Source organism: Pelodiscus sinensis, chromosome 4, assembly GCF_052426305.1.
Source record: "Pelodiscus sinensis isolate ZL-2025 chromosome 4, ASM5242630v1, whole genome shotgun sequence".
Classification (NCBI taxonomy): Eukaryota; Metazoa; Chordata; order Testudines; family Trionychidae; genus Pelodiscus; species Pelodiscus sinensis.
The window spans coordinates 45,695,922-45,723,106 of record NC_143055.1 but is presented as its reverse complement, the minus strand read 5'-3'; the positions used below and the strand labels follow the sequence as shown (position 1 = coordinate 45,723,106).

The 27,185-nt window shown below is 41.3% G+C and overlaps 1 protein-coding gene across 6 annotated transcripts in view; it reads left to right on the top strand.

Moving 5' to 3' along the window:
- The window catches only part of ATP8A1 (ATPase phospholipid transporting 8A1), a 222,352-nt gene that overhangs the window by 34,557 nt on the left and 160,610 nt on the right, over positions 1-27,185 (top strand). For 2 of the 6 annotated variants that reach the window (XM_075930509.2, XM_006111916.5), the window contains exons 5-9: positions 4,452-4,497; positions 11,176-11,216; positions 14,927-15,000; positions 17,079-17,148; positions 18,263-18,390. In XM_075930509.2, the coding sequence (XP_075786624.1) occupies positions 4,452-4,497; positions 11,176-11,216; positions 14,927-15,000; positions 17,079-17,148; positions 18,263-18,390 (359 nt within the window). Of the gene's footprint in view, positions 1-4,451; positions 4,498-11,175; positions 11,217-12,284; positions 12,359-14,926; positions 15,001-17,078; positions 17,149-18,262; positions 18,391-27,185 lie in introns of all 6 variants that reach the window. The other 4 variants (XM_006111917.5, XM_006111918.5, XM_075930510.2 and 1 more) reach the window with 2 other exon arrangements.

Sequence of the window (27,185 nt, the reverse complement as noted above, 5' to 3'; positions counted from 1 at the left end):
TGCTTGGTACGTGGAGATTCTCTTGAACAACAGATGAAAACCATGAACGATAGTGGAGATAGTTTTATGAAAATATATATGATACTGTGAGTTGGTATCCATTTGGTAGATTGTACAGGAGTGTGATAAATGTATTGCATACTAATGCATTTTTATCATATGCCTGTAACCTCATTACTTGCCACTAATCCAGCTCCTTAGGATTTATTCTAACTCTCTAAACAGCTTCAAACATAATTTTTGTGTTTTTCTTCTAGAGAAATATTTCCTTCTCCCTCCAAATGTAGAATCCCTTCTTCCCAAAATTATTTCTGAAGTGTGATGGTTTTAAAGTGTAATATCTTCAGGGCTAGAAATGAGAACTTTATATGTCTATAAAGAAGAAATGCCCTGCTTTCTAGTGTGTCTCAAACACCTTTCTGTCAGTATAATTATGTCCATAGTAGAGGAGATGTACCTGTGTAGTTAGAGCTTTGTAAAATCAGTGTGCAGACAAGCCTCAACTTTCCCTCAGTAATAAAAGAAGTCTTTAGTGGCTCATTCTACCCTAAGGGAAGTCTGCTGGAGGGTAGCTGAGAGCTGTTCTTTTCTTCCCTGTTAGGGTGGTATCATTGGGTGTCAGAGGGTAAGAATCTAGGGTGTGTCTAGACTATAAGGTTTTTTTTTCAAAAAAAGTGGCCTTTTTTCAAAAAAAACTTCACCTGCATCTAGACTGCTGCCGCGTTCTTTCAAAATTAAATCGAAAGAATGCGGCAGTTTTTTCGACCATGGAAAACCTCATTTTACGAGGAATAACCTTTTTTTGAAAGTGCTCTTTCGAAAAAAAGCGTTATTGAATGTAAACAATGCTTTTTCGAAAGAGAACATCCAGACTGCCTGGATACTCTCTTTCGAAAAAGTGGCTCTCTTTTTCGAAAATACTGGTTGGTGTCTAGACGATCTCATTCGAAAGAAGCTTTTTCGAAAGAGGCTTGTAGTCTAGACGTAGCCCTACAGTATAAGAGGAGCTGCAGAGTGAGATTAGTGAAAACTGCATGTTGAGTATCAGTCTGTCTTAATTCTTTGCATAAGGCCATCTTAGATCAGTACGTTCAGCCTGGAAGTCTTATGTGGAGTGGGAGAGGGAAGATCCTTCCCCGTAATCCCTTTTTATTGCTTGACTGCTGCAATACAAACAAGCTTAATTTTATATCTTTCTTTGAGGTAACTTCTGCCTATTCCTACAAATACAGTGTGTCCCAGAGCTAAGAAACTAAGCAACCCCAAGCAGCCTCACTTCTTCCTTTCCACAGTTAGCTATAACTGTGGGCACCAGGATCCACAAAGTGGGGAAAACCTGATGGAGTCATGAGGAATGACTAGAAGTTCTAGGCTCAGAAACAAGAGAGTTAGAACTGAGATTCCAGTCCACAACAAGACTCCTGGTTCTTGATCTTATAATTGAGGCAACAGAAGAGCAGAACCAAAGCTACTTCAAACATATGACCCAAGTTTGATCACAGACCAAAGGACATTTGGGACATGTAAACCCACTTAGTTAGAACTTTTCTGGTTCCACAATGACCTGAAACTCAGATGAACCTTGTAATCTAAGATCCAGGATCCAAGACTTTGGCTTTTGATTTCCCCATATCAAACCTTGCCCTGACACCTTTTGTAGGAATAGGCAGATGCTACCTCAAATAAAAATGTTCTGAGTGCCCAAATACCTTCATGTTTCACATTGTGTCCACTGTTCACAAAAAGGATCAAGTAAAAGCTATCCTTCTGATCTGAAGTATGTACATGGGTTTTTTTTATTTGGAATCTTAGTTTCAGAGACTGTCCTTGGTGCCACCTGAGAATGGCTTGGAGGCTCACCTGGTCAGTTCCTTTGCCCTAGGGGTTACATTTTCCGTATCTGGCTTCTTTCAGGACCTTTCAGACTTCTTGAAGTACAATTATGCAGATTCATTTTCGTTCCCTGTAACTTATAGATAATGCATGGTGACGCCAACAAAATTCTGCCATCTGATAATGGCTAGACACAGTCATGAAGCTGTAATTATTGCTTACTGTGAAAATGTGCTCATTGTTATCCCTATCCACCATCTTTCCTTTCCTAATCCATGTCTGTTTTCATTCTCCTGTTGCATTTTGCCAGATATATATTATCAGATTTCTGTCCAAGATCAAAGAGAAAGAATCAGAAGATATCACTGTTGAAGATCACATGCTTGCTAAACTATCTTTCATACTTCATACAATGCATCAGATATCTATGTGAGAACTATGGCATCTGGTAGCATAGGACATTGGCTATTTCCATATTCTGAATGCCATGAGCATGTTTTTCTTTAATATAGGAGACAATTGACACTGAACTGTTTCTAAAGAAATGAGATGATTTCCTCTGTAGGTAGAGAATAACAATCTCTTTTTGAGTGATTGTTCACTCCAATTCCACTCTTGGTGTATGCAAAATAAGATTCTTTTTTAATTGTCTGTGCTCCTCATATCCTCTCTGCTATCATAGACGAGGACATAAGAAACTGGATGTCTGCAACCCTCACTCAATTCCTTCCTAAAGCTCCTGGTGGGAGATGGAAAACAAGCAGGCTATGTCTACACTCACGGCTTCTTACGCAAGTGTTCTTGTGCAAGAACTCTTGCGCAAGAAAATGTCCACACTGCCATGTGTGAGCTGTGCTTTTGCGCAAGAGCACCCATGGCAGTGTGGATGCTTTCTTGTGCAAGAAAGCTCTGATGGCCATTTTAACCATAGGGCTTTCTTGCGCAAGAAATCCCTGCTGAGCATCCACACTGCCCTCTTGCGCAAGAGCTCCTGCGCAAGAGGGCTTACACCTGTCAAAAAAGAGCGTAGCTATTGTGCAAGGAGCCCCCTCTTACCACGCCGTACTGTAAATGTACTTGCACAAGAGCAGGTGGGCAGTGTGGACGCTCTGCAGATTCTTGCGCAAGAACGGCCGTACTTGTGCAAGAAGCCGCGAGTGTAGACATAGCCGCAAGATTTGTTTTTTGTGCATCATAGCTTTTTGTACACACTTCATGAACTCATGTAGCTTTATGTTTTTATTTCTTACATTTATTTAGTTCCTTTTGTTTTTGTGGAAAAAAAGAAGCAACCTCACCTATGAGCTCTCTCCTCCCTGCCTCTTCTCCCCTCTCCTCCCCCCCTCCCACCCCCCCGCAGCCCATTCCAGGTTGATACTTTCACATCATTGTGGATTGCAGTTCTCCTGGCTTCAAGACCTGTCCATTGTTTGATTCCACCGTGATCATTAACAGTAACACACCAGATGTGGAGAAGCTAAATGAATTATTTGCATTTGTCATCAGTGTAGAGGATGTGACGGAGATTCTCACGCCTAAACCATTCTTTTTAGGTGACAAATCTGAGAAACTATTCTAAACTGTTCTAATCTGAGAAACTATTCCAAACTATTCAGTAGAGGAAGTTTGGGAACAAATTGATAAATTAAATAAAAAGTCATCAGGTTCATATGCTATTCACCCAAGAGTTCTTAAGGAACTAAAATTTGAAATTGCAGAGAACTACTAACTGTGCTATGTAATTATTGCTTAAGTCAGCCTCTGTAATACGTGACTGGAGGACAGCTAATGCTTATGCCATTTATTTAAAAGGCGCCCGAAACTATACTGGCCGTTACAGGCTAGCAACTTCATTAGCAGGCAAACTGGCTGAAACTATGGTAAAGAACAGAATTATCAGACACACAGATGAAAATAATATGTTTAGGAAAACTCAGTGCTTAGGAAGTGAATTTTCAGAAAGCCTCCTGATGAGTTTTCTCACCAAAGGCTCTTACGGAAAGTGCACAGGCAAAGGATAGGAGGAAAGGTCCTCACATTGATCTGAAAACTGGTTAAAAGATGGGAAACAAAAGGTTAGAAATAAATGGCCACTTGCACTGTGGAGAGAGATAAATTGTGGGATTCACCAGGGGTTTCTACTGGGACCATTCCTTTGAATGTATTCATAAATGATCTGGAAAAGGGAGTAAACAGTGAGGTAACAAAATTTGCAGATGTTACAAAATTACTCAAGATAATTAAGTGCAAAGCAGACTGTGAAGAGTTAAAAAGGGCTCTCACAAAGCTGGGTGACTGATCAACAAAGTGGCAGATGAAAGTCAGTGTTGATAAATGCAAAGTAATGTGTATAAGGAAAAATAATCCTAACTATACATACAAAATGATGGGGTTTAAATAGCTGTAACCTCTCAAGAAGTTGTCATGGAAAGTGCTCTGAAAACATCTCACTGTGCAATGGAAGTCAAAAAAGCTGAGAGAATGTTTGAAACCATTAGGAAAGGAATAAGTTGATAGTGCTTTGAATATTATAATATTTGTTTCTGAATTCTACTTTTTACCTGGTTATCAAAATAACTATTTTAACTCAATTAACAGTTGTGCATTTTTTATTCTAGAAAAGACATAAAGCTGATAATGTAGTGAACAAGAAACAGACACAAGGTAAGAACCATTTTTAAAAATCACTTAATTATACAACAACAAAAATGCAATCTGAATGCTATGTGTATTTTTTATGGTTCTTTGGTTTCAGATTTGTTGGTATTATGTTTCAAATCACAGAGTGTACAACTTTACACTTTTAGATGTTTAGAATATAAAAACCTGATTTATGTGTGTTCAAAATAATGTGTTCTAAATGTTCAAAATAAACACTTTGAATACAAGTAGTTAACAAATACTACTATGAAAAAAAAAGCTTATGCACAGTTCCAGACAGGATGACAGAGTAAGGAACAGCTAACTCATGGAACAATTATGGTTAAGAAGCCTTTTATAGGTCCTGACTCTTGATCCAATAAAGAGGAGTTGAAATAATTCATCATATCCTGTTATTCCTTTATTATTGCTTGCCTGGGAGAAACACATGGGCTGTGTCTACATTGTCATCCCTTTCTGGAAAAGGGATGCTAATGAGACACATCACAATTGCAAATCCGCGGGGGATTTAAATATCCCCCGCGGCATTTGCATTTACATGGCTGCCGCTTTTTTCCGGCTTGGGGATAAGCCGGAGAAAAGCACCAGTCTAGACGTGATTCTCCGGAAAATAAGCCCTTTTCCGGAGGATTTCTTATTCCTACTTTCAAAAGGGCTTATTTTCCGGAGAATCACGTCTAGACTGGTGCTTTTCTCCGGCTTATCCCCAAGCCGGAAAAAAGCAGCAGCCATGTAAATGCGAATGCCGCGGGGGATATTTAAATCCCCTGCGGATTTGCAATTGCGATGTGTCTCATTATCATCCCTTTTCCGGAAAAGGGGTGCAGTGTAGACACAGCCATGGACTTGTGGATCTGACTAAACTAGAGAAGCAGTCCTCTAGAAAGGAGGGCCCCATGGATAGATGTGGTCACACTCGCTTCATTGTCAGGATTGGACAATGCTGCATGGACTGCAAAACTTGTGATCTGGTTTTTTTAGAAGCTTCCTGGAGAGGTTTTGTGGGATGTTTTTCAGCTTGAATTTGAACCTTAGAGGACCAAGGAAATGAGGAAGAAGTGTTTTCCAATATCACCCTGATAAGAAACTGGACACACAGACACTGCAGACTGTCCAATTGAGCAGAGCATAATGTCCGTTGGCATGTCAGTACCTGAGCCAGAAGACATTTTTTTATTCCCCAAACTGCATTTCCTGATTCAATGAAGCTGGACAGACCAAGCAAACAAAAGAGCAGATCCCTTTTCTTCTCTTATGGTTAGGTCCACAGATCCTCAGTTTGAGACATTGCATTTTGTAACTGGTAAAAGTCAGAATCAAAGCTGAATTTATGGCTGATCAAGGGACTAGCCCCCATCTTCTGTAGCTCTCCCCCACTCAGTTTTGTTCTGCATTCTCTATCTATTGGCAGGGCTGTTGAATCCAGATTTACCGCAATAGAAAAAATGATAACACACACACTCTGTCTCTGTCTCTGTCTCTCTCGCTCTCGCTCTCGCTCTCGCTCTCTCTCTCTCGACAGCTGGAATGGTCACAAAGCTACTGTGCCCCTTTTACCTAACTGCTCATATGAAAAGCTAGTAGGATGGCAGAGAAAGTTCCAAATGGGACCTTTGTGGTTGTGTTCCTTCTTTTCTGTATTCTTGCCTGAGGATGTAGGAGAGGTTTATGACTTGTGCACATCAGCTATCTTGTCCACTGGATTGGAAAGGCTTTACTTTGGCTAGAATATATCACAGTGCATAGAGCAGCCAGTAAAATTCTTTTGGATGCTCACTCTCCTGCAATGCATATTTCTCATCATAACCCCCCTTTCTTGGTTGGGTAGTCCATTCTCCTTCTCTTAGTCCTGGAGGAAGTTAAGAATTCTACATGAGGGGAAAAAAAGGAAATCTTCCCCTCAGGAAGTAAATCCCCTCTGCAGCTCTTGATTTTGGTGTAAAAAGTGCCTACATCTCAGAGGCTGCCATCTTGTGAGTTCCAGGCAGCAGATGCAGCATCTCTTTCCAGGCATTCTATCTACTCTCAAAAGGATACAGATAAAGAGATGCCTATTAGCAGAAGAGGGTCATAGGATTCCTTATCTGATTCATGTTTCCAATTCACACCTTCCAAAAAGGAACTAAATTTAGAAAAATGGAAAAGAGATTCAAGAAATTACTTTCAGAAATTTAAGAGATGCTTGTTCTTAAACCTGTTTTTCTTGGAATAGCAGTTTCTCTGACTAAATACTGGAGGACACCAATGCTAAAAGCTCTGTGCACAAGGTTTTCATACATGGAAAAAACAGAATAATAAATGGAATAGAATTATTTGTGTCTGTTTTTTTTGTCTCCTCCTCCTAACATTAATTTTCATCTTTATCTTAATGGACATCACCAAAGAAAAAGAAGGCTAGGAAAACTGTTTAGTCGAAGTCCAATAGAGGAAAAAAGAAGTCAAAGGAAAGTCAGAGTCTTCTTTACAGAAGGAAGATAAATTTTTTGCCTCGAAGGATGAATCACAAGATGAAGTGAAGCAGGAGGATTTTTTTTCAGCTGAAACATTAAGATGTTACTTCAATATTCTGTCAGATGAGCCCATTAGAAAAGATTCTAAGGAGGAAGAAGAGAGACTTGGTACAGAAATTAAAAACATATGTTTTTTCTAACAGGTTCAAGATCTGAACCACTCATTCCTCTTCCTGTCTATTTGGAAAATGTAATGAAGATCAAATAGGAAATACCACCAAATTCTATTAAATTGTTCAGGCATACTAACATCTACATCATGCAACATAGCAAAGCACATTTTGTTTTTCTTCCTAAAGAAGACAGGTTGTTTTCAACACTCATCAGAAACATTGCTGTCCCTTTGTAAGGGGACTTTTTCTCAAAAGAATCCAATGACTGCAGAGAAGAAATGTCAATGTGCCAAATATTTGAAGCTGCATCTTACTTTCTGAGAGCAGCAACATCTTTTAGATGAGCAGTACTGCATAGACTGACAGTTTGGTAACAGACTGCCTAAAAAGGCTAGGAAATAATTGTGGTTAGGCTCAGAGTTAAAAAAAATGTCAGTGGCTTCAGCATTCACAGATAGTGCAGCTCCAGGGATGCTTTGATGTTTTCAATACATGTCCTGGCCTCCAGCATGGTGACCAGATTGCACCTTTAGTTATGATCCTGGAATGATGATATATAGATCAAAATCATGTAATCAGCTTCAAAATATTCTCGTTGTCAGTTATTTGAAGAGTCATTAGATGAAGGGAAGGGGGTAGAATCCTCAGATAATCAAAAAAAGCCCTTAGTGATTCATCCCAACTCCAAATTCAGGAAAAGGAATAGTCTGACTTATTAGGTCTAAATATCTTGTTTTGTGGCTACTCTAGCATGGAAAGTGAAACTACAGCAAAAATAAATGGAACAAGTCTAAGCTCAGAAAGGGGAGAAGCCAATCTTCCAGTAGTGCAAATTTGAACACTATAAACAATACCTGTCTACAGTCAAGTGAGTTCCGATAAGCAACATTTGGTGGGGAGAGGAAACTATTAAAATTCAAGGAACAGTGGCCTGGAATTGTAGGACTGAAAGGAACCTTGAAAGGCCATCTAGACAAGTCCCCTGCAGTCATGGCAAGACTAAGCATTATCTAGATAATCCCTGACAAATGATTGTCTAACTTGCTCTTAAAAATCCCCAGTGATGAATATTCCTTAATTCCTGTCAGTAATTTAATTCCAGTACTTAACCAGCCCACCAGGAAGTTTATCCTAATGTCCAGCCTAAATCTCACTTGCTGTGAATTAAGCCCATTGCTTCTTCTCCTATTCTCAGAGAGTAAAGAGAACGATTTTTTATCCCTTTTTTTGTAACAACATTTTATGTACATTAATGTGTCTCTCCATGTTGGAAGGTTGAAACCTTGAAGTAGTTCAACAATTATACATAATATTATCAAAAATATTGAAGTGTCATTTTCCCCCCTTTTCCAGTATCCTCAAATCCACAAAAAAGGTTAAATATATTAAATTCTAGAGAACATGTGACGGCCCGGCCCGCGTGGGTGCGAGCGCCCCCTTCCGGCGGGGGAAGGGGGGTTCAGCGGACCCGCCGTCTGGCTGTTTGAGTGCGATCACCCGGCCGCGAGTCCGGACCGGGGATCAGCGAACTCGGGGTTCCTTTTTCTCGGGGCTGGCCCGGGGTTCCGGGCTGCCCGGGGTCCCGGCGAGGGGACGGGGTCGCCTCCGGCGGCCTGCCCGTAAGTCGGGTCCCCGTCGGGACAGTCCAAGTGACAGGGTCCTCGCCCTTTTATCTAGTCATCCCAGCGGGGTTCTGTGGGTTGGGGTCTCGTGGTAGGGAGGGGGGACGTGGGGGACCCGGGCCCGCCCTCTCCACTGGGTCCCAGCCCGGGGCCCTAAGTGGGGGGGGAACAAAGTATCCGTTCCTCCCACGACAGGCGGGGTTTATCCCCGTAACGCGCCTGTCCACGGGCGCCAGAAGGCCCCCGCCCCGGGCTGCTTCCACTCCCCGCTCCCCTCTTCCCCGGCGGGGGGAGTCCCGTAGTCACTTACCCCGCCCGAAGCGCCGGTCTCATCCTGCGGCCGTCGTGAGGGTTCAGGGTCGCTCCCTCGTCTCCTCCAGCGCGGGGGGGGTTCCCCTCGGCGGCTAGGTCGGCGGTGGTGGCGGCAGCTCTCCAGAGTGCCGCCTCGTCCTGCTCCGCCGGGCCGCTTTTCAAGCGGCCCGGGTGATGACGTCAGGGGCGCCCGGGCCGCCCCCCCGGCGTCCTGGCGGCCGTTGACGTCACGGCCAGGGCGTCCCGGCCTGACGCCGGTTCCGTGCGGCTCTGGCCGGGCGGAACGCCGGGCGGACTCCTCGCCCCTCCGATGGGGTTGTCCCTGACCCCTCCTTCCCCGCCGGGGGTTTAGCCGCCCCTCCCCCTGCGGGGTTTCTTCCCCGGACCGCTCTCCCCTGCTCTCCCGGCTGCCTGCCGGTCCGTCCGGCGGCCCCCAGGGGGCGCTGACGGCCCCGGTTCTAGTGCGGACTGATGGGGGTCCGTCACAAACATGTTTTGCAAATCAACAGAATAGCAAGAGTTCCTGAGCTAAAGATGTTCTCTTGTTTCTGGTACCCAGGAGATCTGGGGGGATAAGAGAGTTAGTTGTGTGGATTTACCACACAACTCGGAAGTTCATAACGGGGGATTAGATTCAAGATGGAAAACTTGAAGTCAGGAACAATGGCAATATGCCAGGGGATTACTTTACATTAGTCTATTTGAAAGAGGCCTAACTTCATGTTCCAGTTCACCATGGCCACAGGAAATAGCTGTGATTTGCTGATGATACCAATAATTCTCAATGCAATGCTCAGGTAAATAAAGTGTCTGGTGGCCTGTCAGGGGCTAACCCTGGCGAACCATGTCTAGTTCATGGCTGTTGATTGCCCACTCCTGATCTAGATCCTTAGTTCTTGCCTCAGCACAGGGAACTGGAATGATTGGCCTGTTGAGGTCCCCTTCATTCCTACATTTCTATTTTTCGATTATTATCTAACACTATAAAAGTCTTATAAAAATTAATTTTAATTTATATGGCACCTTTTATACAGACTATATATTATAATTGAAATGCTTGACCTGAAATAGGGGAGAACATATAGTGTTATGTAAAATACTGTGTGCATATACAGGTTGGACCTCCCTGATCCGGCACTCTCAGAATGAGGGAGTTTGCCAGACCACGGGAGGTCAAGGTTCCCCTGCAGGCTGTCCTGCTCCCAGGCTCCCAAGACTGGGGTTTCCACTCTGCTGCTGCTTGCTGCCGCCAAAGTTTCCTGCCTGGCTGCTGCTGGCCCTGCTGCCACTAGAATTCCCTGAGTTCCGTTTCAGGGTAACCTGACCACCGCCAGCCCCGCTCAGAAGCAGTCAGCCCCGCTGCTGGTGGGGATTCCCCAGGAATGCCCTGCCAAGACTTCCCTGCTGCCTAGCCCAGCAGGTACCAGAGGTTCTCTGGCCGGGGCTCTCCAGCCACTCCTGCCCTGCCACCACTGGGGATTCCTCAGGTTCTCTAGCTGGGGCTCCCTGGCTACCTGGCCCCATTGATGCTGGGGTTCCCTGGTCTGCCTGGGCCAGATAATGCTGGGGAGTTCCCTGGCCAGGGCCACCATGCCAGCTGGTGCTGGTAATTTCTGGGGTTTCGTGGCTGGGGCCACACGGCTGCCACTGTCTCTACTGCTAGAACGAGTCCTGCTCCTGCCAAGGGTTTCCCAGGATTTCCTGGCCTGGGGCTGCCTGGCCCCACTGCTGCAGGGAGTTCTCCAGCTGGGGCAGGGCTCCTCATTTGCCACCTGGTCCAGCTGACACCAGAGGTTACCAGGCTGAGGTGGGGGCTGCCTGTTTGCCACCTGGCCCTGCTGATGCCGGGGGTTCTCCAGCCGGGCCAGTATTCCCCAGCCGCCATCTGCCGTGCATTTTCCAGCTGGCTCCCACTCCCACCTCCAGAGATCTTTGGTCCAGCAACATCCATGGCCCTGACGGACCACAGAGATTGCTGGACCAGAGAGTCCTGGATTTGGGAGGTTCAACCTGTACTGCTATATTGCATACATATGATTTTCAGTAATAGGGAACACATGAGGAGTTTCACCTGTAAAGAACACTTTTACTGTTATGCAGTCTAATTATGTCTTTGCTTTTCAGTATTGAGAAATGGTGCTTGGGAGATTGTCCATTGGGAAAAGGTGTGTATGTGGTTTTAGGATGTAAATGTTGTTTGTTACTTCATTTGTTGCACTTTATGTATTTTATATCAGAGTATATGATTGTCATATGAATTAATTTACAACTAGGATGGAAAACATTAACATTTTCAATTTTAATAGCACTTTCTAGAATATTAAGTGTATTTAATAAAATGTACTTTTTGGCCCCAAAACAAATTCCCCATTCAGGCCAAATTATCATTTATTGTCAGCAAAAGGTCTGCCTGCATAATATTTCAATGGAAGATTTGAATGAATATTTCAGCTTTTGGTGTATTAGCATATGGCATCTCTGTAAAAGTACTTTAACATTATTAAAATTAATAGACAAAAAAGCAACTCAGTTTTTATATAGTGAGAAAAGATTAGAAAAAAATGTTTTTAAAGTTACATAATATACTTGCAAAGTTTGCCTTGTATTTAAAATACATTGAGACATTGTTGTGGAATAATACTGCTTTGTATTATTCCACAATAATACACTGTTGTATTATTATTGTATTAATAACAATAAAACTGGGAAACACTCAAAATTCTGTTCAAAGCGTTTTTGAAAATGTTTGTCAAAAAACAAACAAACAAAAAAAAGCCTTTGTAGATTTGAATATATCAGTCAGATCTTTTCCCCCGAGTTGAATCATCTAATTGCAAAAAGAAAGGATTTAACTTCATGACGTTCACATCTGTTTTCATGGATTACATACAGGTTAGCTGGAACCAGGACAGACATCTGCTGTGATACAACAGTACTCTGAATTTAGCAAAATTAATTTCCTTTTGTGTAATTAGGCTAAATATAAATCTCGCTATAAAATAATGAGAGTTCTCAATAACAGGAGAAATTAAAGTGGAATACATCCATTACTAGAAATGCACTGAAACAAGGCCTCATTTCAGTGAAATTTGCACCTAATACTTCTAGATCCTTTTGAAAATCATTGCCTAAATTTTGACTTACTTTTTTGGCAAATTAAGATTTCACAAATGCATAAAAGTTAGAGATAGGTTGTGTGTTTGACTGTTAACCAATTCCCAGTTTTCTTACAGGTAGATGTTGGAGATATAGTTATAATAAAAGGCAAAGAGTATATACCTGCTGACACTGTACTTCTCTCATCAAGGTAGAGATGCCCACTGATGCTTACAATGTAGAGGCTGGTTTCTCTACCCTGCATTAATTTTGTGATTGCTCCAAGGAAATAAGAAATAAACAGAAATACTTTTTACCTCTACCATAATTTTACATTTAATATTGAAAAATAATCAATATTTGGGTACTTAAAATCTCAAAGCTTTTTCATGCTTAGCATATATAATAAATAAAAGAATGTGGACCTGTCAGTTTTCTTAGAATTACATTGAGGGTTCTGCTAATCACTGAGGGGTTTTGATATTACCAGGACCTTTAATGTATTTAAATTTTACTCTGTTGTTTGATATAATGCATGGATCTGTCTGTTCGATTAGAGGTCTACTCCTGCATTTATCCAGATTAACTTTCATTATATGCATAACAAATTCAGTCATTTTTAAAGATACATTGATATTTTGACCCATACAACACAAGTCTCTTTTTATGAATAGTTGCTCATTTTGATAGTTTAAATTAAAACAAAAGCAAATTTGAACATAACCAAGTAATCACCAAACTATCAATCATGAAACTTTACCTATGATTTGATGTTTTTATGAGCAGAGTATTATATAGATGTTGAATAGTATAGTCAAACCAAGATTTGAAATTATACAAAGCTTCTGTCTTCAAACATGAAATAAAAACTCTATTAATATTAATTATAACATCAAAAACATTGCATAAACAGCATAAACAGTTATTTTTATGTTGATGAATATTCTTAGAGGTGGTTTATCATCATTTCCTTGGACAGTTTTATTTATGAAATCCAGATTTTACTATGTAGATGATGCACTTTTTTCAGAATCTGTTTGATCAGGTCATACACTTTTTGTACTACCTATTCTAATGAATACTTTGAAATAAGAATTATTTAAATGCTGCAGAATAATTTATATGCTACTATAGCACCCTATATTTTCTTCATGCATGGGATCAGAACTTCAGAAGTAGGTCTTGCACAGAAGCAGTGACCTGATAAGCTGTGTGGGGCTCCAGTCTCTATCTTTCCCCTCCATCCATGCTCAGATGGTTAAATTCTCTCTTGTTTCTAACTCCATTTCATGTAGGACAGTGGGGTGGTTATTAAAAAACTGCTTATAGCTCTTTGATTTTATGGGCTGGTGTGGACTGGGAATGGGTATATGGATTAGGAAAAGAGCTCCTTCTGTGCTTCCTCCTTTAACTCATTCATTTGGGGATCCATTTTGAGACCAAGAAAGCCTTCCCTTCTTCAGAATGAATGACAATGATCAGGGATTGGATCCATAATTTCAAGTTTGTGTGCCAGAACACTTTCAAGTAGATTGTTTTTATGTTAATGTGGTTCTATAAGCCAAGATGTATTTTAGGTTGCTAAAATGTGGTTGACTCTCTAGAAAGTAGTAGTAGTTTCTGGAGAATTTGAATCAGAGTTCTTGATTACTTAGGGAATTTTTATCCCTGAGATGGTGAAAGTACTTTTCTGCTTTTGAGCCTCAGTGAAGAAGAATGGCCACTTAAGAAACTTCCTTTCCCCAAGGCCACCAAGGGCTGACAGACCTGAAGTTTCCCTCCATCCTGTATTTCTCTACCATGATACAATACTTGCAATCAAAACAAGTTATTTGTGTACTGAATTTCTTCAGAGTCCAGAGAGTGAGTGATGGTTGCACTGTATCATAAGAGAAAGAATGTGTGCCACATGCTTGACAGATATTCTGCCTTCCGCTGCATCTGTTTTTACAGAAAAACAACAATGATCTCACTAGAATAATAGTCTGAGTCTTATATCCAGTCTGTAGATTAGGATCTATGATCTTTTGACCATATTTTATTATTTTTCAAACTATCACATTTATTTTTATGGTAGCTCCCTAAAGGCCAAGGCTCTGCAATGCTGGGCACTGTACAAACATACCATGTAGATTCAGAGGGGTAGCCGTGTTAGTCTCTAAGGTGCTGCAAGACTATTAGTTATTTTTTAAGTTTTTTTCAATAACAAACTAACAAAAAATGTAGATGGTATCATGAGCTTTCATGGGCACAACCCGTGAAGGCACATGATACCGTCTACATTTTTTTGTTAGTCTCTAAGGTTCCACATAGAAACAGTACTCCATGTAATAGGTATTATAATATTTAGGTATCAGTAATACTTAGAATCAAATTTTATACATTGAGTGGATACATTTGATTTTTCTATTTACATTATATATTCTTATCCTCTTACCTTTTCAGAAAAAGTTGAATACTACTTCTAATGCCACAGTGATTTGAGAACATACGATACTCGCGTTTTATTTTAACTTCATTATCAAAGTTTTCTGAAACTTAGAATCTGTATTTTATGAAAAGCAAGCTGGATGAGCAGAAATTAATATATTATCTTTTGCTCTCTGACCTGATTTAAATGGATTTTGAAAAAATTGTTATCAGATATGTCTATTAACATGTATTGTTTTATATAATAATTTCAGACTTTGTCTCTTTTTGTCTTTTTGTCTCTTTGTCCATTTTGATTTTTTCCTGTTACTCATTTTTCTGTTCTAATCATTTAAATTGGGATATGTAGGTGGCAGTAGGGGAAATAGTGAAAGTGACCAATGGGGAACATCTCCCAGCTGATCTCATCAGTCTTTCATCAAGGTTAGAATAAACTGGTTGCACAGGAATTGTGTATGTGGGTCCTCATGTACCAAATTGGAAACATGTAGGTCAGGTTTTGTTTGCATAGCTGTGTTGATATTCCAACTGTCTTAAAAAACAAACATATTGCAGAGGTGAATTTTATAGGAGTAGAAAAGATTTAGTTGATAAATACATTTTACATTTATACATTTTAATAACATATATATATAATGTTATTAAAATATATAAAAAATGTGGTAGCAGTCACAAATACAGAAAATTTTTATCACTCCTCCCTAGTATATTTTTGTATTGTATTCACTGAAATTATTAAGCAAATTTTCATAAAACAGTCTCTTGAAGGCCTGGTAAACTTTGCATGTTATACTTTAGGCAAGTTTAGAGGAATAGATTTGAACCATAGGCAGAACAATAAATAATATAATTATATAACAAATTATTAACATTTGATACATATTTATAGGACCCTCTGCACAATGTTGGATGTTGCACATTCTAGACTGCATGCGATGAAAATATATCTCAATTCTTGTGTGTAGTGACAAATTGCATGTTATTTTGGTATACTTCACCTTTATATAGTATTTTTATTGTGATTGCGCCTTGTTTTGCACTAACAAATCAAACAGCCTGCCTTGCTCTAAATGTAATCTGTTTACTTTGCATTCTGCTAAAATGGTTGCAATTTAGCATGTCTCTTACTTTGCAATGTCTTTGCTGCCTTAGACTTTTCAAAGTGATTCATGAAAGCATTGTTTATCTTTGACTGTTAAACTAATGAAAAATGCTAGAATTTGACTCCTTCATTTATTGAATCAGCCATACAAAAATAGTCTAATTCGAAGTCTGTCATTTGCATTCTTAGAAAAGTTGCCCCCCAAAAAAGAGCTGTATTTTTCAATCTTAAAATAAAAGGTTTATGATAATTTAACGTCAGATTTTACTGTTAGCATATGGTCAGAATATGAAGAAGTCATCAATACAAATTTAAAAATTCAGTATATTTGCTTCCAAATAAAATACATTTTCTGTTATTCATCATTGACTGAAACTATGCTTTTAAACTTTCTATATTTATTTATTTAATTATAATATTGACATTCCAATTTAATTCTATAAAAAGGAGAATAAAAGCATTTTCTGTTAAAATCTAAACAATTGTAAATCACTGTAGAGATTAAATGCCCATTTATTTACATCCAGTATTTTTAATAAGTTTTTGGGCCCTTACAAAAACAAAGTGAAATTTCTGCCACAGATCTAAATTACTGATTCTGTGTTCCTGTCCAGGAACTGACAGCTGAGTAGAACATTTCAGAAATCTTGAACCATCATTCCTGGCTCTGCTACTTACTCGCCATGTGACCTTAGGCAAGTCACTTGATGTTTTTGTACTTCAATTTTCCTATTTGTAAAATGGGAATAATGTATCTGAAAAGGTCTTGTTAAGAATAAAAAATATTATTTTTTTAGCTAATATTTAAGAGCCTAAGTCTGTTGTCATAGGATATATAGTGTGATGGCAATACATGATGGGGTAATATAATATGAACCACTTATTAGTGTGTGTCTGAATAAATGCATGACTCCAGATGCAATATCTTGCACGAGCTCAAATTTATAATCTCATTCCTTGAGAACAGGACTTACATAAAAAAGAAGTAAGACATCTTTGGAAGCTATATGGTAGTTTTATATCAGTTTTGCATGTCTATTAAAAAGACATATAGTAAGAAACCATTTGCAAATGAACTTGAAATATCTGGAATATTCTGATCAGCTGTTAAATGTAAATTTGTGAGCACATGTGAATCTTGAACAGGTAGCTTTCTCAGAAAACTCCAATTATATATGCACGTTTCTTTATGAATAGATTTGATAAAGAATTATTGGCAGATTTTCTGAAAATGTGAATGACTTAATAATTTTGCAGAAATATTTGTTACTAGCAGATTTTTATCTGGAGGATTTTTTTTTTAATTATATGTTAAAAGATTACAGAAAGCTTTTACATGTCAGTATATTTTATATTGTTGTCTATTTAAGATAATTGCTTTATTTTTTTTTTAAATAAGTGAGCCACAAGCCATGTGCTACATTGAAACATCAAATTTAGACGGTGAAACAAACCTAAAAATACGACAGGTAAGAATGTATATATATTTCAATATATTAGTTACAGCTATTGTAAATATTTTATTGTGTACCTTTCCATGTATAAGACTAACAAGATGATTTATTAGATGATGAGCTTTCGTGGGCCAGACCCACTTCCTCAGATCAAATAGTGGAAGAAAGTAGTCACAACCATATATACCAAAGGATACAATTTAAAAAATGAACACATATGAAAAGGACAAATCACATTGCAGAACAGGAGGCGGATGCAGGGGGGAGAGGGGAAAGGAAGGAAGGTAAGTGTCTGTGAATTGATGATATTAGAGGTGGGGAGAGTGGGATGTTTGTGAGTTAATGGTATTAGAGGTGATAATTGGGGAAACTATCTTGGTAATGGGTGAAATAGTTCAAATGTTTGTTCAGTCCTTTTTGGAAAGTGTCGAATTTTAACATGAATGACAGTTCAGAGGATTCCCTTTCAAGAGGCTTCCCTTGTCGACCGCCCTGGTAAACCTCATTCCACGATGCATAATGGGGTGGTCGACAAGGGCTTCCCTTGTCGACCGCGGAGCATCCAGACTACCACGCTGTGCCGCCAAACAGCTGATCGGCACAGCGCAGGAGGCATTTTGATGTAAATGAAGCGGGGATTATTTAAATTGCCGCTTCATTTCCTTTTTTCAAGTACACTCATCTACATGGCTCCGTCGATGGTCCTGTTTCCTTGGTTGGTTAGCTCTTCTGAGAGTCCTCTTCTTCCTTAAACCACTTCTTCCACATCTTTCAGGAGGAAAAAAACTTTTAGCTAAAGAGATGCCACCTTCTTTGGCCTTTACAAAGAACCTATTTCCACTGTCTAGTGAGGATGGATGTTTTGAGTTATGACTCTGTCTTTCATCCCCATCTTTTTCAAGAAGTTTGTGCTACTGTATTACTGGGCAAGATCTGTACCTATGCTACCTGATACCATTCTGCTGACATCTCTATGGACGCCAACATTGAAACTCCCTTCCCTGCTTTTGCAATATGTGCAGTGCCAGACGCAATCTATTGTATAATATATAGGTTAATTTACTATTTTATATTTTGTTTATTGTAAAGTAATTTTATAATATAATGTTACAACAAACTTTATTTATAGGGCTTGCCATTGACATCAGATATAAAAGACATTGACAGTTTGATGAGACTTTTGGGCAGAATTGAATGTGAAAGCCCAAATCGACATCTATATGATTTTGTTGGAAATATCAGACTAGATGGGCATGGGTAAGTAAACATCTGAGAAAAACTTACTCTCTCTCTCTCTCTCTCTCTCTGTCTCTTTCTCTCTCTCTCTCTCTCTCTCTATATATATATATATAATTATTATTAAGGCTCTTGGATTGTGGAACAAATAGCTAAGTCTGTCCTCAGCTAACATAACTTCATTTTCAGCTAAAATTCTAATGTGAAAAGTTATATTTGTGATTCCAGGAACTTTAGATCATATAGTAATTGACTTTCATATAATAATTAATATAAATATAGGCAAAGCTAATTATAAATTCATTCCAAAATGATGTATTTGAAATTTATCTGAATCACTCATCCTACTAATGTCTTCCATTCCTTCATGTTTTACTTGGGGAGTCTCTCTTTTCGAAGTTGGACATAAAAAGGTCTCTCAGCTTGTGTCTAGAATGGACCAAATCCCTTGTGTATCTTGTTTAATTTGACAAAAACACATTAAGTAAAATTGTGCTCAAGAGATTTGTGTCTGTATGTCTGCCTAATTTCTGATTATTTCTCATAAGGTAGCCATTTAAAGATGTGAATTCCTTTTTACTCACCCGCAGCCAAACTCTTTGGTCGTTGACGCAGCTCTCCAAAGGGCTAAATGATCCAAAGATCTTTATGCAAATGAAGCCCGGGAAATTCAAATCCCGGGCTTCATTTGCAAGTGCGGTATGCCTACATTACCCTCCTAGTTCGAACTAGGAGGGTAGTGTAGACATACCCTCAGATATTTGCATTGTGACTTTTCATGTCTGGCATAATGCAAGCCTGGAAGTAGGTCAGACTTGTCCACCAGCTTTAAGGGCTTAGTAGTGCCCCTTTTGCTTTAGTGATTCCTCATAGGACAACTGGAGTGACAGTTTGATATTTTCACATTATCAGTTATAATCTCATCTTTTAACGCTGATTTTAGGGCATCAGTAATCAAAATGTTTTCCCTCATTTTCTCCTCTCCATTAGAAAAAAGAAAATTCAAGGACTCTAGTCCCTTAATGGGATATCCTGCTGTGTTCCTTCTTTCTGTTTGTTCTCCCACCATAGTAGAAGGCAAGGGCTGGCACTAAGAGGTGCTCCAACTGATAAGGAAATCCTCTCAATAGCCTCTGAAGTGAAGCTGTACCATAATAACTCTAGTCTTTGGACCCTTGCTATGCCTCAGGATTAGGCTCTGAGACTGATGACTTGTTAAGACCCCTGAATCCTCTTTTAACCAGAAGTACACCACTGAAGACACTTCCATAAGTGCAAGTCAGCCTTCTTCCATTCTTGGGATATACCAAAATACTGTGCCAGTCAAAAATTTGTCAGGGGTAAGTCAAAATGGTCTTCAAGCTGGTCTATAAAGGGAGATACATCTTACTTTCAAAAAAGGGAGTATTTGAAACACTTGAAAGGTACATGGCATATTTTCTCCCTTTCTTTTTTACGGTCCTAAGATCTAGGATCTTTGGGGATGTTTCCTTACATTTCCCTTCCACTTATGTATCAGATGGTGTGATATGCCATTGCCTAATGGGGTAAGAGCTAAAAAGGAACAACAGAAAAGAGACCAGTGACCTAACTTGGGTGACCCTGCAAAAAAAGGTAGAAGAAGGAAAAAAGCACTTCAGAAAATCTTCAAATTCTTCTTCGAATGGTCCCCATGGATGCTCCATTCATGGTGTCGGGCTCGTCCCGGCACTGCAGCTTGGAGACTTGCATATCTGTGCTCCACCAGACTGTGCATGCATGAGCAGTGGCTCGCACCGTTCGCGCCTTTCATCTGTTTCGTCTGGTCCAGCTCCACTCAGTTCCTTCCAACCGCCCTCGGTCGTGGACGGAGCTCCATCTCTTTCTCAGAGTTTCTCCTTAGGTTTAATCTGTAAATAGTTAATAGCATACCCAGTTACAATTAGTCTTAGCTGTATTATTGTTCATAGTTCTTTAAAAATATATTTCCTCAATGAGAAATAACCCTCTGTCAGAAATGCCTGGTTCCCCAGGTTTTAAGAAATGTATGCTCTGCCGGGAGCCCATGCCAGTGTCAGACAGGCATGAGGCATGCATACAGTGCTTAGGAGAAGCACATGTACCGCAAAGGTGTCAGCATTGTTGTAAGCTGACAGCCAGAGCCCGTAAAGACTGTAAAAGACGGTTAAAAATGCTTCTGATGGATAAGGCATTACAGTCTGCTGATTTGCCTATCCCTTCTGGGCACAAGCGCAGTACTACTGCCATTGAGGCATCTGCCCCAAAAAAGTCTAAGCCATCTCTAACCCGATTTCTCCCAGCGGCTTTTAGCACTGGACGGGGCTTGAAAGATGGTCTGGGCATGTCAGGGACAACTGCTGCAGGGTCTCAGCGGACTCCGGCCTCCAACGGAAAAAAATCGCCACTGAGAGCGCAATTGGCATCGGCACCGTGGAAACCAACACGGGGCAGCCGGATCAGCGGCACCAGGTGCATCGGCACTGGCAGCAGGAACAGTCTAGATGGCTGCGGCACTGACGCCACCGGCACCGGCAACATTTAAACTGTAGACCACAACCTCGCCAGCGCCGGGGCAGGCACGCTCGGCACTGCATTCCCTTGCACCGCTGCAGGGGAATATCATGGCGGCACCAGAAGAAGCCCTAGCACATACGACTATGCATCCAGGGCTCGTTTCTCCTTCCCCAACTTTCCCTCCAGGGCCATCCTCTTCCCCACAGTTATGTCACCGGCACCACAATCGGGCACGCAGTGTCCCCGATCATTACTCCTGCTATAGGAAACCAAGATATAGAGAGAGGAGACTCTCTCTGTCATAGTCCCCATCTCCACAGCATTCACTGCATTATTCACGATCGCCTATCCGGTCACCAAGGTGTCATTACTATATAAGACTTAGTAGTATGTTATCTTCTTGGCACTCATCCCCAACACACTCAGAACGACACTAAGGTCATTACCATAGGACGTATTATGACCCTCCTTATCATGATCGGACCTCCCGATACTACAGGAGACACACATGTTGCTGTTCATTTCCCGATTCTCAACCCTTACCTCCAGAGCCTCAACATGAACATTCACTGCTTCCTCCTCCAAAGAGCCCAACGATTCAACTGGAGCAGTCGGAGTCAGAAGAGGGACAACTCTCCGATCCAGAGGACCCTCAGCAGGGCACATCACCAACTGACCACTCATCATCCTCTCCAGTTGAGGCAGTGATTCCAGACAACGTCTCTCCGCCAGATGACCTGAAACAATTTCAGGATCTCCTCAAATGCATTGCAGATAGCCAGGAGGTACAATTAGGAGACATTCAAATGAAACAACACCGTCTTTTGAAGAACCTACGCCCACAGCACCAGAGTAGAATCGCACTTCACATCAATGAGGCGATCATGCAGGTTGCGGAGGAAATATGGGAAACTCCAGCATCCGCTCCACCATGGAGTAAAAAAGTGGATAGAAAGTATTTTGTCCTTCCAAGGGCTTGGATTTTTTGTTTAATCACTTCCAGCCTAACTCATTGGTGGTCGACACGGTACAGCATAGATAGAAAGTACCACAATACAGAAATACCCAGAAGAAGAAAAAGATAAGTTAGATATCTCTGGAAGAAAAGTTTACTCTTCAGCCACATTACTACTGTGTATTGCCAACTATTCTGCTCTCCTTTCCAATCATAATTTTGATAATTATTCAAAATTAGCAGACCTTCTACAGCATCTCCCTGACTCAAAATTCATTGCTCAAATCCATAGTGCAAGAGGGATATGCTTCATGTAGAGCCACATTACAAATCGTCATGAATGTGGTGGACACTGACGCACGAGCCACCGCTACAGGGGTGGCAATGAGATCTTCATGGCTATCATCAGTGGTAGTCCCAAAAGAACTCCAGAATAAGGTTGAGGACTTGCCCTTTGACAAGCATAAATTCTTCGCTAGCAAAATGGATGAGGTCTTGCACTCAGGGAAGGATTCTCGAACTATACTTCGCACACTAGGGATGTATACACTCCCCTTCAGGCAAAAGCACTATTATACTTACCAAAGACGATATGATTTCTCCTTCCATAGGCAACAGCCTCGCACCCTGGAACATCAACGATTCCGGCAGTGTCCTCAGCAGAGGCAACAGCAGCCTGCCCGTACCTCTAACCAGCCATCTACAAAACAACAATTTGAAGGTTTAGTCGAGGATGCGAACAAAGCTTCTATCTCACTCCTTTTTCAACATTGTCTAAGGCCGTATTACCACCATTGGTCTACTATCACCACGGACAAATGGGTGTTGGAAATTGTAGCTTCTGGTCTCACCATCCCCTTCATTTCAATTCCCCCAACCACCCCACTCATCCCATCCCTTTTCAGGGACCCATCTCACGAGAATCGGTTGAAAAAGAGGTCCATCGCATGCTCACCATTGAAGCAATAGAGAGAGTGCCCAAGGAATTCCAAGGAAAAGAGTTCTTTTCTCAATATTTCCTCACTCCAAAGAAGAATGGAGGATGGAGACCCATCTTGGACCTACGAAATCTAAACCGATACCTCCGGAAACAACACTTCAAAATGGTCACCCTAGCTACAATTATACCAACACTGAACGAGGGAGATTGGTTCGCAGTCCTCGAATTACAGGATGCTTACTTCCACATTGCAATGCATGTGGCACACAGCCGATTTCTTCGGTTTATAGTAGCAGATGAACATTTCCAGTAAAAGTACTTCCATTCAGGATGGCATGTGCTCTCAGGGTATTCTCCAAGACCTTAGCAGTGGTAGCAGCCCACCTACGCAAAGCAGCTGTAACGATCTTTCCCTATCTGGATGATTGCCTCCTCAGGGGTTGTACTTATGCAGAGACATGCGAGTCGGTGAAAATAACAACCCGAACATTCAATTCTCTCAGTCTCATTATAAACATACAAAAATCGTCACTGAAACCGACTCAGAACTTGATTTTCATAGGAGCGCATCTAGATGCAAAGGCAGCTCGTGCATACTTACCAGTAGAACGTTTCCAGTCAATCCAGGACCTAGTAGACATCATCACACATCCTTCAATGATGCTAGTACGCACCTGCTTATAGTTGATGGGCCACATGGCAGCTACCACTCTCATCGTTTGACACGCAAGGTTACATTTCCGATGTCTCCAGCATTGGCTAGCCTCTGTCTACACTCTGGTGAAACACAGCATCCACAAGTTGGAAGTGTTACCACCACACGTCGGGGGTCCCTCCAATGGTGGACCAAACCAGAAAATCTCTTGCAGGGTGTCCCTTTTCACTGCCCCCAACCATCAAAACAAATAACCACCGATGCCTCCCTTATGGGATGGGGCTCCCACACGGACAATCTAACAGTTCAGGGCAGGTAGTCCAAGGCAGAAATGTTCCTGCGCATCAATATACTTGAGCTATGGGCAGTATTTTGTGTATGCAAGCATTTCAAATTGCACATAAGGGGCACAACAATCAGAGTGCTCACAGACAATGTTGCAACCATGTATTACATCAACAGACAAGGCAGAGCCTGTTCTCGATCTCTTTGCACAGAAGTGATTCAGTTGTGGAACTGGTATATCTGCAACAACACGTTCCTCATAGTGTTGTACTTACCTGGAGTCAACAACCTCATTGCAGATTCACTAAGCAGGCAGTTTCCCCACAATCACGAATGGGAGATCCGAACCGACATTCTGTACCGGATTTTCCGCCGTTGGGGCTTTCTATCAATAGACCTGTTTGCAACACAAGACAGTGTGAAGTGTCCAAAATATTGTTCCAGAGCAGGAATAGGTCGTCACTCCTTGGGAGATGCCTTTATCCTTCATTGGGGAGCATCTTTACTTTATTCCTTCCTGCCAGTTGTCCTTGTACCCATGTTCATAGAAAAAATCAACATGGACGTGGCTTGTGTGACCCTCATAGCTACAGCTTGGGCTCGCCAACCATGGTATTTGATGCTTCACCAGCTGTCGATCAAAACACCATGCCATCTTCCTGTTGCCTCGAATCTACTAACTCAATGCAATGGCTCTCTATGGCACCCGAGACCCGAAATCCTGCATTTGACCACTCGGATGCTAAGTGGTTCACAGCATTTGAGAACCTCTGCTCCGATTGAGTCAAACATGTACTAATGTCCAGCAGAAAGGACTCTACACAGGCCACATATTCTACTAAGTGGACTAGATTTCAGTCTTGGTGCACTGAAAATATCGACCCCCATACTTCATGGATACATAAGATTCTCGACTATATACTAATAACAGGGGTCTAGTATAGCTTCAAAGGGGTCTATCTGGAGCCTCCTTATGAATACATTTAGCAGCAATTACTGCCTTTCGCTGCGATGGATGGGTTTTCCTTTTTTTCTCACCCCATGACAAAATGGTTTCTGAGGGGACTTATGAATCTTAACCCACCACGGAGGCCTCCACTGCCTTCATGGAATCTCAGTTTGGTGCTAGATACGTTGACACATCCCCCATTTGAACCATTGGCTGCAACCTCACTACACCTGCTAACAATTAAATCTCTCTTTTTACTAGCCTTGACTTCAGCACGTAGAGTAAGTGAACTGGCGGCCCTCATGTCATCATCGCCTTATACCATATTTACAAAGGACTCGGTCATGTTAAGATCTCACCCAGCGTTCCTTCCCAAAGTATGCTCGGACTTTCATATCAACGAGCCCATTCTGCTTCCCTGTTTCTGCCCCAAACCGCATACCTCACCACGTGAGGCAACGCTGCATACCCTTGATATACGCAAGACTCTAGCTTTCTATATGGACAGAATGCAAGATTTCCGCAGAACGGACCACCTTATGGTTACACTGGTGGCTCCTTCCAAGGGGCAATCATTGTCCCCCAACACATTGCGAACTTAATAGTGACATGCATTACTACATGTTATTCTCTATGTAATAAACCACTCCCAGCTTAATCTAAAGCACACTCCACGAGAGCAGTGGCCACATCTACAGCTTTTTTAAGAGGACTACCATTTTGGGACATTTGCCAATTGGCAACGTGGTCCTCCAATGAGACTTTCATGAGACATTATGCAATACTGCATCATTTGACTTCAGACTCCTTGGTGGCAATGGCAGTACTCCCTCCTGTTAATAAACCTTAATTCCAAAGTGCATTTCTCTCTTGGGTACTGCTCCGAAGTCACCATGAGTGGAGCACCCACAGGGACCACTCTAAGAAGAGGAAGAAGAAGAAGTTACTCACCTTCGTGCAGTAACGATGGTTCTTCGAGATGTGTCCCCATGGGTGCTCCATGCCCCGCCCTCCTCCCCACTCCGGAATTTGACTCTTTATCATTACAGATGCTTGGGTGGCTGAGAGGAACTGAGCGGGGCCGGACCGCGCGCAACAGATGAAAGGCGCGAACAGTGCGAGCCGCTGTTTGCACATGCGCGGACCAGGAGAGCACGGCTATGCAAGTCTCCGAGCCGTGGTGCCAGGACGAGCCAGACACCATGAATGGAGCACCCACGGGGACTCATCTCGAAGAACCATTGTTACTGAATGAAGGTAAGTAACTTCTTCCATGATCTTTGGTTCTTCCCTCAAAGAATTGAGGAGCTCTTGGCTTTGTATAATAAAATCTAGCTTTAGGAGCAGACCTTCTAGCCTCTTCTAAAGATTTCTTCCCCCAGACATTTTTGAAACCATGAGGGGGAAGATAGGGGCCACTGTTAAAATCTGGCCAGAAAAATAGGATGAGTGGGTTAAAATCACAAGCAAATGCCTGATAACGAAACCTAAAACAACTTTACCATTCCCCTTCATATCTCCTTTTAAGATCATTAGTTGGGGTTAGGAAATGCTTGATAAAAGGAAAAGGGTTGGTCAACCAAGCCCTGAAAATCTACAGGATCATAGAACCTAGCAGTTTCAACCTTGACAAAGACACAATTTCATCCTAAATAATCTTCTAGACAGGAAGGTAGAAGTGCCAGTTAGAAGTGACTTCAGAGATTCTTCAGCTACTTGATAGCCCTATTGGAAGCAATGTGCTTTGCCAGAGCTACCGTATCCTGTTCCAGTAACCAAATCTTAATCCCCAGAAATAGGACAAATTCAATACAATAGTAAAGAAAATATCTTTAGCTACTACAGTTACAATGGATGAATTCATAGACCTCATGAGGCTGTCAGTAAGATCTCCGGCTACTAATTTAGTTTTCAAGCCCCAAACCTGGTTTAACATCTCAACAATAGGTAACTATTCAAAGCAAATTCTTCTTGTTCAGAGTGAAGTAATCTTTAATGCATACAAATCAAAGTCTTTGCTCTTCAGTCCAAGTCTAAGAAGGACAAATCATTGTACAAAAGCTGAAGTTTCCTTCATTCATATGCAAAACAAAAGTATAAGAGAGAGAGAGAATGGTCTTCCATTATTCTATAGATAATACCAAGATCTGAAACAATTGAGAAAACTCATCTCAGGGAATAATTCCAAATCTATCTGTCTTCCAGTCCAAGCAGTATGATTGCAACAGTGACTGCCTCTGTCCAGAAATAGATCTCAGAGGCAAGATATTCCACATTTCATCTTATTGCATTCAAGTATCACAGATATCCTCTGGTGTTCTAAGCTCCCCCACATCTTTTCTTTATATGCTCTTCAACCTTGAAAAATGATGAGAAACATAAAATCATCCTGCTGGATATCTTGCACCTCCTGTAGCTGGAAGCAATAGAATCCAGCAGGGCCAATGGCCACCGCAGGACCTGGGACAAGGTGTGGCAGGGGGCTGGTTCTGCGCCCCTTGGAAGGGGTCGGGCCTTG